Source organism: Hibiscus syriacus, unplaced genomic scaffold, assembly GCF_006381635.1.
Source record: "Hibiscus syriacus cultivar Baekdansim isolate YM2019G1 unplaced genomic scaffold, ASM638163v2 tig00116971_pilon, whole genome shotgun sequence".
NCBI lineage: Eukaryota > Viridiplantae > Streptophyta > Magnoliopsida > Malvales > Malvaceae > Hibiscus > Hibiscus syriacus.
The window spans coordinates 932,358-950,004 of record NW_024063495.1 but is presented as its reverse complement, the minus strand read 5'-3'; the positions used below and the strand labels follow the sequence as shown (position 1 = coordinate 950,004).

At 34.5% G+C, this 17,647-nt stretch overlaps 1 protein-coding gene and 1 pseudogene across 1 annotated transcript; both read left to right on the top strand.

Moving 5' to 3' along the window:
* The first annotated feature begins 313 nt into the window (after nucleotides 1–313).
* Nucleotides 314–1,411, top strand: LOC120192094 (protein MICROTUBULE BINDING PROTEIN 2C-like). Its single transcript, XM_039194945.1, has 3 exons — nucleotides 314–762; nucleotides 842–1,060; nucleotides 1,163–1,411. Exons 1-3 carry the CDS (start codon nucleotides 439–441, stop codon nucleotides 1,409–1,411), a joined length of 792 nt encoding a protein of 263 aa, XP_039050876.1. The 5' UTR covers nucleotides 314–438.
* A 3,433-nt stretch (nucleotides 1,412–4,844) lies between these two features.
* Nucleotides 4,845–9,497, top strand: LOC120191765 (annotated as a pseudogene).
* Nucleotides 9,498–17,647: the final 8,150 nt, after the last annotated feature.

Genomic DNA, 17,647 nt, shown 5'->3' with positions numbered 1-17,647 from the left:
GATTTATAATACTTGAATTGGGTTAAAGTCGACTAAAAACTTTACCCGACCTATATACATGTCTAGTTCTCATAGATTACAATATAAACTGTTCAAGGACATTAGAATAAAAGTGAACATTCTAATATTAAATTCGACTCGTATTTGTATATGATACTCATATCTGAATCCAAATAATATAGGTTCATTAATCATTGGTGTTTTTTCATGTCTCTAAATAATTGTTTTTTTTTTGGTTATCAATTGTTGGTATTTGTTGAATTGAAGTGGCGGTCTTATTATAGTATGCATAATTGACTCTTCATTATACATTTGTGTGGAGAGCAAAGACGTAAAATGTAAAACATCCAATGTTTAATACTTTTACATTACAACTCTTCATTATCCAACCCTTTTGGTTATCAAATTTGTTCTCATTTTCTTGGATTTAAATACATCATGTTGCTGTTTTTGTTCATAAAGGTTAGCCATGTACAAGGAAGGGATGCAGCTCTATCTATTCCGGTGCAGCGGGAAAAGGATCGAGTAGAAGAGAATGGTGATGGTTTATCGATCTTTTCATCGATACCGGAAAAAGAAAACGAGGAGTTAATTATACTGAGACGACAAGTGGGGGATCTCCAGATAAAGTTATCAGAGAAGGAGGAGCTTCTGAGGAAGCAGAATAATGATGTTCAAGCAGAACTTGATCAAGTGAACCGAGTTGCTGCAGAAAAGGACTCTTTAATCAACTCAATTCAGCTGCAGCTATCTGATGCCAAGGTACAATTTTCATGTCTTCCTGCTAATATATATATATATATACACACACATACACACATATGCATGCTTTTGTCTTTAGATTAAACTAGCAGACAAGCAGGCTGCCTTGGAAAAGACACAATGGGAAGCAATGAAATCCGAGCAAAAGTTGGAGAAACTGCAAAATGATATAAACTCCATGCGAGGGGAATTTTCATCATTCATGCCGTTGTTAAATGGTTTGACGAAGAATACGCATACAATACGTGTCGAAGATTACGATGTTGCGCCGTATCATTTGGAGCATCTCCCTTACATAGTAAGCTCACCATCATTTGCCTAATCAATTTATTGAAAATTTCCTTTGCATTTTTAGTTTTTCCTAAAATATTTATATCGATTTCAATTTCGGTGTAAACAGGATGACATAGATGATAAGGAGATGCCAAAAATCGAAGAAGCGAGACAGCTTACATCGCCGCTCTCGATGTTGCCAAAGAGAAGCAAGATGAAGAATCCCTTGCTGCAGCAGCTGATGCAAGGTTATATCTTCAATCCCTTCTTTACAAATCCGAAGAATTTCTTACATTCGCACAGAACTCATTTATGTAATAGTCGAGGATGGATTGAGAGGGATGTTATTGAGACAATCACACCCATAAAAATTTAAAATATTCATGTAATTTAAATATTTTCTTTTTATTCTTTTATTGATGATTTAATTTCGGATTCCCACAAATATGAATATACTCATTTAAAAAAGTCTCAATCATCATGTTATTTTGACAATGTAGTTTTTTATACAACATTGATAAACTATGTAATTCAAATTCGAGTACAAATACCATAAATAAGATCAAATTAAATTTAATTCTTGTAATTATTTTTTCGAATCCATTCTTATTGAATTTAATTCGAGTAATTTGAGTTATAGAAAGAATTAAATTTAAGTGTCTAAATTCAAGTAACTCTTAAGTTTAAACTAATTGATTTTCGGTTAAAGTTTACAAATAGTCCCCTTACTATACGGAATAATAATGCTTTGTTGAATTCCTTAACTATTAAAAGTTCAAATTAATTTTGACCCAACCCATTCTATTCTTAATCCTTACTTTAACATTTATGAAGAAATATAATTTTCGGATCAAATTTGAATGGGTCAAAGTTCTGACTCGACCCATGATCATCCTTAAGCCAGACCTTATCCTATAATTATTTAGTTTACATTTAGCAAAAGAGTAGGTCCCATGTTGCATGTGCCTTTAAACATGTTTTAAATGTAGTAGTTAATGATTTCCTATTTCTTTCTTAAACGATCATAAATCTCACGGCCCACTCCAACTCTCTAATTTGGGCCCATCCTAATAACTCACAAATAGGGCCCTACAGACAGCCCATCAAATCCAATATATTATTGTACTTAAATCATTAGTCAACTTAACCATTAATTTCAATTCTATCTCTCTTCTTTTTTAATTATTTTTCATTTTTATTTTATAGTTTTATTTAAACATAAATAAAAAATTACTGTATTTTTCTTATTTTTAAATTTCATTTTTTCCTTCTTCATCCACGTCATTACAAGCGAACTTAAATTTTTTTCCGTCTTTTTGTAAAGAGTTAATTGGATCACGTATCCTCAAAGTATAATTCTCATTATATATTGATCTGTGAACTTTTAAATATTTCAATTTCATCTTTAAACTGTAACGTTCATCCTAATTAGTCTCTAAACTTTTGAACATTTTAATTCCACGTCATTAATCATATTCCTTGTTTATAAAATTATTATAAAAATTATCAATTGCCATTTAAATATTGATGTGCATTATGTAAAAATATTAGGATATAAACGACAATTAATGTTATATCATGTCCTCGTAAATCATTATTTAGAATGAAATTGGAAATTAAATTATTATTTTATTTAAACCCAACATTAATTAGTGTTTATGTCACGTCATTTCGGGATGAATTTGGAATATTCAAAAGTCCGAGACCAATTAGAATGGAAGTGGTAGTTTCGAGATAAAATTAAAATACTTAAAATTTAAAGATTAGTTTAAAATAAAAGATATAATTTAAATATACATAATACAGTCAACTCTTAAATTAATGTTTTTGATTTGAAATGAAAAATAGAATAAAACATATAGGGGCGTTATGGTCTCCCATGTGTAGGGAAATTATATTCTAAAATTAATATTTATTACATTTTAAATTACTTTGAGTTGGCAAAGATTCAAAGACAAAGCAAGAATGGCCAAAAAGGCCATGTTATTCTTTCCTATTTCCTATAACTAAATTAATGTTGGGTTAGCCTAACTCCTCCATTTAAGCAAGTTGGATTTCAACACATGAAAAGAAAACATAACTACTTAAAACTATAAGGTCCAATTATTTGATGACATAATTGCATTAAATGTTTCTAAACTATGATTTGTATTTTAAATTATTCTGTACCGATCCTCAAATTATGATCCATGTTCTAAATGAGAAATTTTAAAATATTTTATATCAATCCTCAAACTATTAATATCATTTTATTTTTGATAAAATACTTTAATAAAAGATTTAAAATATTTTATATCAATCCTTTAATAAAAGGACCAAAATAGAATGATATTGATAGTTTGAGGATTGATATATAAAGCTTTAAAGTTTAGGGACTTATTTAGAACGTATATCATACTTTGGAGATTGATATATGATAATTTAAAATCTAATGACTAATTTAAAATAGAGGTAATAGTTTGAGGACTAATTTAGTGCCCTCCAATTTTGAATTAAATACTTTTTAAGTTCTTATTAATTTTAAAATTATGCAATTCAGCTCTTTTATTGTTTAATCTTGAATCCAAACTCTGTCATTGATCGTTGATATATTTTTTATTTTATAATGAAACATATTAATATGATATATATATATATATATATATAATTTTTGAATAATAAATCAGATTGTTGGTTCCACCTAATTTGTAAGTGACACTCTTTTTCTTTTTGATTAAAAGTGACACTCTTTTAAATGATCTAAAGTGGGGATACGTGTCACATTAATTAATCTTTAAAAATAAATTATTATTTTCTATTTTAAATCGTTTATATTTTTATTATGAAAATATTAAATTAATCATATGAATTGGTTTATTAAATAAAATTTAATTCAAAAGTCAGTTTGATAAAAATCAGGGTAAACTACACATTTAGGACCCCAACTATCAATTTTATTCCATTTTGGCTACCGAACTATTTTTCTGAAATCCGTTTAGTTTTGTTTTCATTTTGATCATCCGCCGCTAAAAATTATTAACAGTAATGTTGACGTGTCACCATAAGATAATGTCATTTCATCATTGAAAAAAATAAAAAAAAAAGGTCACGCCAGTAGTTCTTTTAACTTTTTATCAGCAGGTGATCAAAATGAAACTAAAACATAACGTTATGTATGATTTTAAAAAAAAATAGTTAGGTGATGAAAACAGAATAAAATTAATAATTCAGGTACTAAATGTGTAGTTTATCCTGAAAAATACCAAACCCTAAAGTTTAATTTAACCAAAAAAATCAAAAAATAATTTAACAAAAAACATCAAATTTAAAGATGAATATATTAAACCAATTAAGATCGGCCGGACCGGGTGGCATCCCTACCCTATCTTAATTTTCTTTAGGGTCTCTTCATTTGTAAATGCTGACAGAATCACATGGCAACGCAGCGACAGATGTAGACCTACCCACATGCTCTTCTCAAATGGAGAGGTAGTATAAGACCCTACATTTATACACCCACTAACCTCTTCTACTTGGTATATTTCTATTGTATTATGTGTTTTATTTAATAATTAAAATGAATGATAGTTAGTTTTAAAAGTTTTGAGTTCATATTTGTAGAAGTATTTGAGTGTTTATTATATAAAAATTAAGAATAATAGATACTATCTTGAAATCATAAAAAATAATAAGAAAAAGATTTTAAATTTGAATTTTATTATGTAATTACACATTTTGATACACCATGTTTGAGTATTTTGATTAATTTTCTGTTAATATTCCCATGTCTACTTCCTCAGCTCTGACCTCTATTCTCACACAAAGGAATATTTGGGTTTGTCTCAGGGATTATTTCTTTTTCTTTTGAAATCCTTCTTGGATCTGAAGATATTCCTTCTTACAGTTTGGTTTTCTGTTCTAGTTTCTTGTAAGTTAATGGATTAACTGTTGTATTGCTTTACAAAACTGTTGATTTTGTGGAATGGGGTATTTGGGTCCCTTCCTTTCTTCTTTCCTTTTTGGTTGTATTATCAGATAACTGCTCAACCCATTGTCTGGTATGCCTGTGAAGTTTCAGTAAGGTATTAAATATATACATACATATATAAATGCTACGTGTATGTGTTTCTTAGTAAGTTTTACCCCCTTTTTCCCTCTTGCAGTTTTGTTTGGTTGCTGAGAAAATTTAGTTTGAGCTTTGGGGGATTTTCATGGAAAAAAGGACAAATTTGATGCTGTAGGAAGCCACAAGCTTTATAGTCTTGAGTTGTGGTTTCAAAGCAGTGGTTGGTTTTTGGAGATAGAATTATAATCTGTGTGTTGAAATTTGGATTATCTTGAAGATGAAATGATGATTGCAATTCAGGTGTTTGTGAAAAGGCTGATGAATCATTAGGAGTTTTTGAGGTTCTATTAGTCGAGTTCGAATATGGCTGCGAAGTTGCTACATTCGTTGGCGGATGAAAACCCGGATTTGCAGAAGCAAATCGGGTGCATGACCGGGATTTTCCAGATCTTCGATCGGCATCAAATGGTTACCGCCAAGCGCCTGGGCCATCGGAAACTTCCTGCTGCAGGTAGTTCTCTTGGGAATGAATGCAATTGTCATCTGTGTTTTGATGTTTTCTGTCCAAATTTAATATTTGGTTCACTGGTTTGAATGGATAATATGTTACGATCGATGTATATTTATGTATTAAGATATATAGAGGGGCCGATTAGGCGATTCTCCAACAGATTGTATTGATTTCAACTGCTTTCAATCTGATCGTTTTCTCGTACATTGATGAATGTAGATGGAACAATTCCAACCGTTGAAAATTATTTGTCTGAAACTCTTATTGTAAGAGTTATATGGAGTGATTATCGCACCCTGTATTTCTGTAGTTTCCTATATCTTTTTTTCCTTGGTCTTTTGTGAACTTACTTCAAACAAGAATGTGTGTGCACTCTAAAGTACAATCTGATCGTTTCACTCTTTTACAGGGCATTCCCGGTTTAAACAATGGATTCCTAGAAGGTGATTCGAATAATGCATACCAAGGCACACTCATGTCATCATGTTCGTTCCATGTCATCAATGGATTGTAACAAGATAGCTCAGCAAGAGGCTCTTCCTTTGATAGAATCCTTTTTCCTGAACTTCTTCGTCTAGGGATAGCATGAGAACCAACCGAGTACTTCTCCACGTTTAGGGTCACAATCTGTTGACTTTCGAGATGTGGTCAGGACTCGATTGTCCCGAGAAGCTAAAGGGCTATCGGTTAAAACGAGTCAAAGGAAGTATCTGGAAGTTCCGTGAAGCATAGAGATTCGCCGAGGTCATTTCTCCTTCCGAATTCGATGGACTGTGTCGGATCAATGGAAGCAAAATTTTCTGCTGATTTGAAGGAATCTCTTCGAGTTCTAGCTAAACTTCAGGAAGCTCCTTGGTACTATAACAATGAAGCTAGACAGCTTCAAAGATCATCGGTGAACCAAACGGCTCGTGGAATTCAATGTCTAGGGACGCTCCTCGATTTTCTTATGACGGAAGGGAGGCTAATAGTTTATGTTTTGAATCACAGGACACCTTCAAATCTACACGAAGCTCAAAGAGCAGCCGAGACTTTCTGGATAGTAAAGAAAGGTCGATGAAGGGTTCAAAATACCTTGCTAAAATTTCCATAATTGATCACTCGAACACAAGAGTTACCAATCCACCACAATCTCCAGGAACCCAGACACGCCCTTCGAATATCGTAGCCAAGCTGATGGGCTTGGGACCACTGCCGGATTCTTCCCCAGCTGGTGGTGCACATTTAGGTGTGGTGAAAACTGGCAGTGTTGAGGATAACAATCCTTTCTTGCAGCCTCTTAGATCATATGATCCGAGAGGCCAACCCAAACTTCTAACAGCATGAGAAGCTCGATAAAAGATTCTACTTCACGCGGTGGAAAAATTCCGATATGCTCATGAAACCTATTTCCAGTTCAAGGTTCCCTATTGAGCCAGCACCATGGAACATGCTGATGGAACTCGAGGTTCTCAGAGACAACCTCTTAAACATGTTAATTTGCGTCCAAGACTCTGATCTTCCCCTTCGGTTTATAGCGAGATCGAGAAAAGATTGAAAGATCTAGAGTTCAACAATCTGGAAAGGATCTCAGAGCTCTTAAACAGATACTTGAAGCAATGCAAGCAAAGGGGTTCCTCGAGACCGAGAAAGAGGAAGAAGCTGCAAACTTGGTGTCTCAAAGAGACTGTGAACCAAAATGCACAAGTCCTGCGTCCTGAGAGGTCAACGAAGATTGCAGAACACTCGCGACAACACTTCCTCTACTAGGGATTCGGATTCTATTAGAACGTATGAATCTCCTATTGTGATCATGAAACCAGGAAAACTTGTCGAGAAAGGTGGTATGCGTGCTTCAACCGTAATTCCTATTGATGATATTTCCAGTATCCCCAAGATTCGAAGTGGGGTATCTGTAGATAATAAACGTGTTTCAATAACTAGTCGATCAGCTAGAGATCTTACTGCCAGAAACAGTCAAAGCACTTCCACTGTCAGCTATACTGATAAGAGAGCTAATAGTAGGAATGTTGGATCCATACAGTCTTCAACGAAATCTCCAAAAGAAAGCACGACAATTTCAGTAAAGAGTTCAGGAGGATCTGGGAGCCCACGACTGCAGCGAAAGAAGCTTGAGTTGGACAGGCAATCTTGTCCGCCAACTCCACCAGCTGATCCAAGCAAACCCCGAAGGCAATTCAACCGGAATTCATCAGAATCAAGCTCCCCTGGAGGTAAACGTAGACCAAAATATCAGAACATGCAGCAATGTGAGGACCAATTGAGTCAGGTTAGTTCCGAATCATGGAGTTCGAGTCACCAAGGAGATGAGATCTCTCCGCAATCAAACAGCAATATTATCATGGATTCCAAGTTAGATACGGAAGTCACCAGTCATGAACGATTCGAGACCAATAGTAGTCAAAGTCCATCCATGAATGCTGCCAAGCACTCGGCTTCTAGCATAATGCAGAAAGTAGGTGATGTTAATTTCTAGTCTTTGCCATTGATTTTTTTGTACATTTTGGTTACCCTACCTTGAACATCACGTTTTATTATTTTTCAGAAATCAACATCAAGACTTGATAAGGATGGAGCAGTGGCTGAACTTGCTATTGGTGCTCTGGAGCATCCGAGCCCGGTTTCTGTTCTCGACACCTCGGTTTATAGATATGATGCTCCATCTCCAGTAAAGCTGATATTGAACATTCCAGAAGGTAGTATGCATTTGCTTATTCCGGTAACACTTCCCGACTGCATGATACCTAAAGAGAGAAACTACTCACAATTAAAAAACAATGAGCAAATGGAATGAGAAAGAAGATGCTCATCAGTAGCATGCATATTTTCCAGTTTTTTCCGATGCAGATTTTGCATCTCTAGGTTATATTATAGAGATTACAGTTGTATCGAGATCTACGAACTGAATCTCACTCGAATATTCATTGTATCAGGTACTGGTGCTGAGAATTTCGATGTCAGGCACAGAGATGAGCAATGGAACTCTGCTGATAACTGCTTGTTGAACAATGCAGGGTCTGGTCTTGTCTCGATATTAATCACAAAAACTACAAAAGATCGAGCATTTGATCCAAAAACTTAGAAGACTGAATTCCACTCATGATGAAGCAGTACAGATTACATTGCATCCCTTTGTGAGAATACGAATCCGGATCACAGATACATTTCTGAGATATTATTAGCTTCTGGCCTTCTACTGAGAGACCTAGGTTCTGGCTCGACAACATTTCAGCTCCATCCATCAGGCCATCCAATCAACCCGGAGCTATTCTTCGTTTGGAGCAAACCAAAGCAAGCTCTTTGCTATCAAAGAAGATAGTAACTCCAGAAAGGTTCCGCTTTCAAAGCCGGACCACGAGAAATTACATCGGAAACTTATATTCGATTTGGTTAATGAGATTCTTGTTGGAAAGTTAGCTCCAGTGGGAGCCTCTGCAGAGCCATGGATAAATTCCGGAAAGCTGGCGAGAAAGACCCTTAATGCACAAAAGCTTCTAAAGGAACTCTGTATGGAGATAGAGCATTTCAAGCCAAGAACCCAAGCAACAATACAGAGGCAGAGGAGGATGGACTAAAAAACATATTGTGGGATGATGTAATGTGTCAATCCGAGAGCTGGACGGATTTCAACTGTGAGATTTCTGGGATGGTTCTCGATGTTGACGGATGGTGTTTAAGGATTTAGTCAACGAGATTGTGATCGGCGAAGGGTGTGTTCTACGATCCAATCAACGTAGGAGGCGTCAGCTGTTCTCCAAGTAAACCGTTTGCAAAGAACAGTCTTGTTATTTCTTCCTCTGTTCTGATTTAATTCTTTTTTTTCTTACTTTGCATGAAAGCTTAATAATTCATGGATAACAAGAACTGCAGTCCCTTGTAATATCATAAACATGTTACCTTTTCTCAGACTATGACACCATACATATATGTAAGAACAAGCATATGATATCTTTTATATATGTTCATGCTCTAAGCAAGTTTATTCGGTTATTATCTTTACACATTGAGTTTCATTTGTTCATCCAACGAATGAAAATTGGAAATTTGAAAATATATCCACAACAAATGAAACCAGAATGATAATCAAATTGATTAGATTTCAAATTTCGATTTGAATATGGAAATATGACCCGAAAGATCCGCCAAATAGATGAAAATTGTTGATGGAATAATATGGTTGTGTTGGTCGTTGGTGGTTTATTTCTTTTAACTTAGATGAAGAGTCGTAGTCGGTGACTGTTCAATGATTGATTGGTGATGTTAAAATTAAAAAGATGAAGGATGATCACGAAAAAAATAAACGAAGAGAAAGAAGTAGAAGCTCTTCTTAAGGGGTTTATATATTTGTTATACTTCCGGAGGTGACCGGAAATTCTCTGCTTTCCACCAGTCAAGACCTCTAGATAAACTATTTCACTTATCGAAGTCTCCAAGAGATTCTTATCTTTCGGACTCAAGAACATCATAACTTCTAAGTCATCTACATGACTATCTATAATATATAGTCAACAGTCTCTGACAATCCACGTGATCTCCCAAGACAAAATATAAGATATGGTGATTAGATCTATTTAGTTTGCCAACCTATGAGTAGTCATAGGCCTTACACCTGGTACTGTAAGATAGAATCATTATAAATACCCTTCAGTAGTGACTAGAGAGGGGATTGGAACCACTTTTCTTTTCCACTTCACTTCTATGTGACCATTATGCAACCACGCCTCTCACAAAGAAGTACTGACTAATAGTTGTTATCTCACCGACTAAGATTTTTTGTTTAAATTAGAAGGTTAAATCGTCAACGGTCGACGAGATAAAATTATTTTAATCAACAATTTGTGCAATGAACGTATAATACCCCATAAAAAAATAACCAGTCATGATGAATCCCTCAAATTAGTCCTTGAATCTGTTTATTCTAAAAAATTGCATCGAGATGCCAACGGTCCAGTAGATTATGAATCCTTTTTTCGACTTTTTACGACTCCTTTGATCATCATTGCAAACACTTTCCTCAACTAGAATACCAACAAAACTCTGATTTGACGAGCAAAACTCACACACACAATCCCTAACCTTTAACGACGAAAACCCCCTTCAACAGGAACAAATTGTTCTTGCCTTTGACTTTCAAATGGAAGAAGCACCCTATCCTAGGATAATCGAGAAATGCAAAAGGAAGCTTTGGACAACATGAGCACGACATGCAAATAGAGGTGGGTATACAGGCTACCCGTCCGTTTAGCCCGCGGGTTTTGATGGTGCGGGCTTAAACGGAACGGGCTAAAAAGCCCGCATTCATAAACGGTTTTGAATTTTAAGCCCCGCGGCCCGTCCATTTAACCCGCGGGCTAAACGGGTTTACTCGCGGCCCGTTTAATAAAAATAATTTTAAATGCTTTAAATAAAATAAAAAATAATGTTTTAACTTACTACACCTTTAAAAATGATCGAGCAACTTGAAAAGGAAGATAGCACTGTCAAAATAATAAATAATATTTAAATTTTATTTTAAATAGTCGGAAATGATTATAAAATAGTATTTTTTTTTAATTTTTTAATCATTTATATATATATATATATATATATAATGATATAATTACTTAAACTCAAATTAAAAAAACAATATTCACTTATATCACCAAATTGAAAAACAAATAAAACAATAACCACATTATATTTTTATAAAACACGATTATTCAAGGCTATAATATGAATACACAAAAGTGTCTGAAAGCAGAAATTCAAACATAAAAATTCAACAAAGTCAAACATTATACAAATCTAACAAGAAAGTTGTCAAGTGTTCCTAATAATTGTATTTTATAGATACTTTAGAGAAATACTAAAACATAATATGAAAATATAAAATAAAATACTTACAGTATAAGAGTAAATTTGAAAGATACAGTTATACTAAAATTGATAAAATATAAGTCATTAATTTGTTAAAATATATTTATTTTGTAAAAGTCTTTAAAAGTTGAAAAGTATGTTTTCAATTTTTTCTTTTTTTTCTTTCTTATTTTTAATCAAAATATTACGTGTCATGTGATATATTATTAGAATATCACGTGACTTTTTATAATTAAAGAACAAAATTGATAGCATACTTCATGAAAAAAATAAAGGTCAAAATTAAATAAAAAAATCTTTAAATACCAAAATGATAATGATGTATATTTAAATGAAAAAAATATCAAGCAACGGTAAAATTATGACAAACGTCCTAATAAATTTAAGAACTACAATAGTTATAAGTAACATCATATTTATAGGTAATTTATTTTCTTTTTCTATAAAATTCTTTAAGTTTATTTTCTTTAAAATTTTATAAATTTTAAATTAAGCGGGCTTTAGCGGGTAGCCTGCGGTTATACCCATTAAACCCGCGGGTTTAACAGCCCAGACTAAAAAGCCCGCAATTTAAACGATCTTCAATTTTTGAGGTCCGAAGCCCGCACGGGTCGCGGGTTAAACGGGTAGCCCGTGGGCCTTAACCTATATACTCAGCTCTACATGCAAAGGAGAGGAGGGCCCCAGTAAAACAATATTTATTCTATATGAATCCGACGACACCTTCCCCACTGTTCGAGCGTACAACAACGAGCATACACAGCCTCCAATTGAGATAATTTTAGTTGCCAGAGTGAGGTATTGGAAGCACGAGAAGACAAGCACGTATGAGGAGACAATAATTAGCGTCGAGGCAACAATTACTGCGTGAGAGTAGTTCTCCCAAAGACCGTCAGGAACACTCTGACAACAGGTACTAAGAAAACCCGTCTTCGATATATTATGTAAGACTACTATTCTGTGTAGACAAGAATACCTCGCAGAAAACAACCATGTACTCCTAGCCCATGTATCCAGAAAAACCTCCTCTTAAGAAAATATGTAATGTTTGAACAACTAATTTATGCAGATATCGATATTTCGATGCCTTCACATAAACATTGAGTATCCACTTATGTTTTTACTATGTTCCACTGTGCTGCCACAATGTAAGATGCCTCCACTATGCTGCCACAGTGGAGATGCCCATACTTTTGGCCTAAGAGCATTTAGTTACCTCTGCTCTGAGTTTGAGATGCCTCCACTTGCTGACCAAGAAAGATTGAATGTGTCTAAACGCGGAGAAACCTTTGCACACTAACTGTAGAAACATTGAGTTACCTTCATACCTACAAATTTGTGAGTTGCTTCTGAGGGCGTTGAGTTACCTTTACCGCATCTTTCAACCATGAATTTACACAAGGGATCAAGATGCCTCTGTTTCGACGTCAAGGTGCCTCTACCCTGACTTTACCACGACAAAGTTGTCTCATTTTACCTACTGTGAACGGTACACGTTGAGATGTCTCGACACCTACTGTAGTGTGATGCCGTAGATTAAGTAGTCTCATCTACTGGTTGAGAAGTGTTAAGATGCCTCACGCTACAAGGTTACATCTTAAAATCATCCGAAAGAGTCTAGAACCTTCACTCTAATGGAGTGTCGAGATGTCCCACCTTGGACCATTGAGTGTCGAGATGTCTCTCACTCCTATTAATACAGCTTAGAGTTACCTCCAAAGAGTGTCGAGATGCCTTTATCACGATATTGAAGATGCATTTACCCTAACAAGGCGAAAGTTGGTTATTCCTTCTTAATATTACCAAGGTAAAGATGTATTCACCCAATTTCTTTGAGGGTGTCGAGTTTTCTCCTATTTAGTTGAGGGCTTAGAGAAACCTTCTCCCGCAACTTTTTCATTGTTATCGATTGTTGAACCTATATTTTGATATAACAATTTAAGGGAAAAATATTTTTGGACTTAATTGAATTCGTTTAAAGTTTTCAAAAATAATTCAAAGTCCATTAAACTATAATTTGAACACAAAATAATTTTCTGGGTAAGTAGTATCGATACTATTACAATATCGATACTACATGAACAATATTGGTACCGATACCGAATGTAAGAGAAGTATCGATACTCTCTTGTTAGTATCGATACTATTAGTTGTTTTTCAAATTGTTCAAATTTAAAATGCAAAATTGGTATCAATACTCAAGGGGTACCGATACTAATTGACACTGTGGTATCGATGCTATGAAACCTAGTATCGGTACTTGGCGAGCCTAACGACCTTTAGTGACTAGTTTATTTAAATATTACAAAGGTAGTACTGATACTCACTGTTCTAGGCAGTTTTATTTTTGCAGAAAATTAACCCCCAAAGGTTTAGAAACGACTACAAACTCATTTCAACATATAGAAAAAAATTGAGGACACTTGAAGAAGGTTACAAAACCTATCCAAGCTGTAGACACCCATTTTTGTCCGGGTTCTACTTTTATAATAATAATTATTATTATTATTATTATTATTATTTACATTTTTGTAGGCCCAGCAGGTTACAACAACAGACCTGGTTCAACCCAATACTGGAGCCCAATTACAGTATCAACCCAAACCAAATTACAGCCCACCCAATTCAAGCCCAGAAGGAAACAAACCCATCAACCCGAAGCCCAACAACCAACCTGACCCGACTCGTTTAAACTAGGGTTTTAAAACCCTATCCCTAGTGCATCCAATCGCCACCAACAAAGGTGACTGCTCGAGGCCGCGCGTGAGGAGCACGCGCCCAACTCTTCAACTCCCCACCAGCGCGTGAACCTCACCATTCGTCTCCCTAGCCGCTTGAGCCGCCACCGACAACATCCTATCGTTGTCGTCATCCACAATAAGGAGAAAAACACCAAATCAGAGAAAAATCAACCTAGAACCCATTTGAAAAGTCATTTAAATCCTGAAAAATCGGGATTCAATCTACCGAGAATCAGAAACCCATTCCCCTATTCTAGGCCTAATCATTCTCATCCAAAGGCAGCGATAAAGACCATAAAAGCATGCAAAAGAGGAAGGACACAGAGAACATCCGGGGAAGAAAATATCAAAGAAAAAACAAAAAAGAAAAAGAAAGGTTCGAAGAAAAAAAGAAAACAGATAGTACAAAGAGAGAGTTTTTGGCGGGGTTTCGAAGGGAAAAATAAAGGGGAGAGGGAGGAGAGTTTACCTTCCTGAGCCCTCGCCGGAGCTTCGAGCGGTTGGGCTTCTGTTGAAGAGTTTGATTCATGGCCAAAATGGGATGGAAATCTTTGTTTCTTCTTTAGGGTTTGTAAGGTCTTCTTTTGGGGTTAGAGTGTTGGCGTGTGGGGTTCGTTTAGGCCATCGATTTGTGGAGTACGATGGTCGATGATCAATTTTGGGGTTTTATAGCTATTGACTATCGTAAAGGGAATGAGGATATTAGGGCTGAGAGAGTTTTTCTCTCTCTAAGAAGAAAAGAAAGGGAAGAAATGTAAAATGGGAGGGAATAACCGATTAGGGTTTGGGGTGTTAGCAATATATACGATGGGCAAAATGACACCGTTTCGCGAAGGGCAACAAGATAATTTATCGTGTGGGTAAACTTCACTTAGGGTCCTTATTGTTTTGTAACTTTTCATTTTAGTCACTAGTAAAACTTTGATTCCTGTTATTTTGAGCTCATTATTTATATAATGTTCGATATGGTCATTGAATGAAATCTATTTGTTCTTGTTCTGGGCTTAAACTTTTGATATGGTTGTGAATTAGTCCCCAATTTATTTTATCTAATTGCTTTATTAATATTTTTTATTTGGATAACTAATTTGCAAAACGTTCATTTTAATCATCGTCTAGCTTCTTTTTGTTTAATTACATGATTAATTCCTTAATGTTTGTTAAGTTTGAATTTAGTCATCCTTCTTCATTTTTGATAATTTCTTAATCATGTCAGCACATTTATCACACATTTCATGTTAGTCCTCTTATATAATATTTAGTTTCGGTTTATTTTTGTTCTTAGTCCCTATATATCTTAGTCATTTGTAAATTAATCACTGGTTAATCTAAAAAAATAAATGGATTATTACCAATTTACCCCTATTTTTTATTTTGTTGGTTGATATCTATTTTATTTATCTATTGCACATTACACACTTATAGATCGATGTGTTTCTAAATAGTATTTTATTTTATGCAAATTGTCGATATTCAATTTATATTAGATTTGTTCTTTTTGAGGAGGAAATATCCTTTTTTGTCAAGGAATAGGAGAGATAGCTTTCCCCGTCGGAGGATGAGCAAATCTCAATATTTCTTTTCGAATTAAAGGATTTTCCTTAATAAATAATTCAAAACAAATTAATCAGTATTCAATAAATGGATTATATTTTAACTTTATGTTCAATTTATGATTTCCACCATTACGATAACATGTAAGTGATTAAGTACCAAATTTTGGGCGTTGTGGGTGCTTATCATTCCCCACGCACAACCGACTCCCGGACCCATTAAATTGAATTTTTGGTAAACGTAAACCATTTTTTCTTAAAAAATGATTTTTCTTAAAATTGTTTTAAAAGACGTTTTTAGGTATTCGACCTACCTAGCTCAAAGGTCGAAGGCGACTCCCTTTTAATCCCATCCAAATTAATTCAAAATCGTCATTTTTTCAAATAAAAGTCATAATTGTTTTTTTAAACTTAATTTTTTTCCTAAAAAAATGGTTATGACAGCTTGGCGACTCCGCTGGTGACACTTTAGAGAGTCAGGCTGTAAGTCACTTACGTATTGTCGTTGTGGTGAAAATTATGAGTTCGAGTCTATAGTTATCTTATGGTCCATTTATTGAAACTTTTTTAATTTTTATATTTTTATCTCACTAACGTTTAATTTGCGTTTTCAGCTTTTCAAGGTTTTTATCAAGATTTTTTTTTTTCGTTTTGAGTCAAAGATTTGTACGTTTCTCCTCACACACATCACGTGCATTTTCATGACATGAGCTCTAGACCCGAACTTAGTTCCAAATAAGTTGGGGTGAATGCTTTACTCTCGTAAGAATTTATTCTTCGTATGAGTTTTATCAAATAATCCATGGGATACACATGCCTTATACCTTCGTAGGTATCTATTCCTCGTATGGGTAAGGAAGTGAATCCCCTCGAATTGAACTCGTTCCATTTACGCCTATCATGGGTTAGGATTGAGCGTTTGGTAGCTCAAGGGGGCACCGTCATCAAGGAAAATTCGAGTTCCTTTTCCTCATAGAGCCGAAACCATGCATATAGTGAACCGTAGAATGGTCACCCTAGGTATAGTCATATCGAACCTTTTTCTGTCAGTAGGTACCCAAAATAAGTATACACAAAGGAGGAGCGTTTCTGAACCTTTACCTTTTACTTTAAATTTTGTTGAATAAAAGCATGCGAACTAGATACCATACGATTAGGATTATTTTCTTGAAATTAATCATTTTGGGTAGAAAGCATGTCAAGGTAGGATTGCTATATAATGAAAGCATGCTCGGATAGATACCATGATCTGGTAGGTGTTATATTCATCTTTAATTTTATTGATTATCTTGTTCGTATCAACTTACTTCTTTTCTTTTGTTTGTATCATTTTTCATCCTTTTTGCATTGTATTTCATCAACATAATATAATGCGAAAGTGTTGTTCCACAAGGGGGTATTCAAGAGAAAATTTTCACAAGAAGAGGTAAAAGTTTTCAATCAAGCAGTTGCGTATACAAATATGCATCGAAGGCTAAAAGATGTTTAGAGAGTCCAAGAATAAAACTTGCTTGAAAATCATGCAACATTCGAGACTAGAAAGATGATCCATAGATCCAATGAGTGATCTGGCAATAGAGTCTTATCTACGATAGTTCCATCGCTAACCACCAAAGAGCGACGCACTGACTTCAACACCTCCGGGGCATTAACGAAGTTAGGTTATAGAGCATTTGAGGGGTATACTTTTTCAGGGACAAAGATCATAGACAAAACATGTTGAAAACATTTTGATATTTTGATATAACAAATTAAGTTAAATGAATTTTAAGATTGTGCAATAAAGGTTTGCTAAGTATATTCGATATAATTATTCGAATATCAAAACATTACTCTAAATCTTTCAAAAAATCATTTTTAATCCTTACTTAAGTGTAAAATTAAGTTTTAATCTTAAAACAATTTC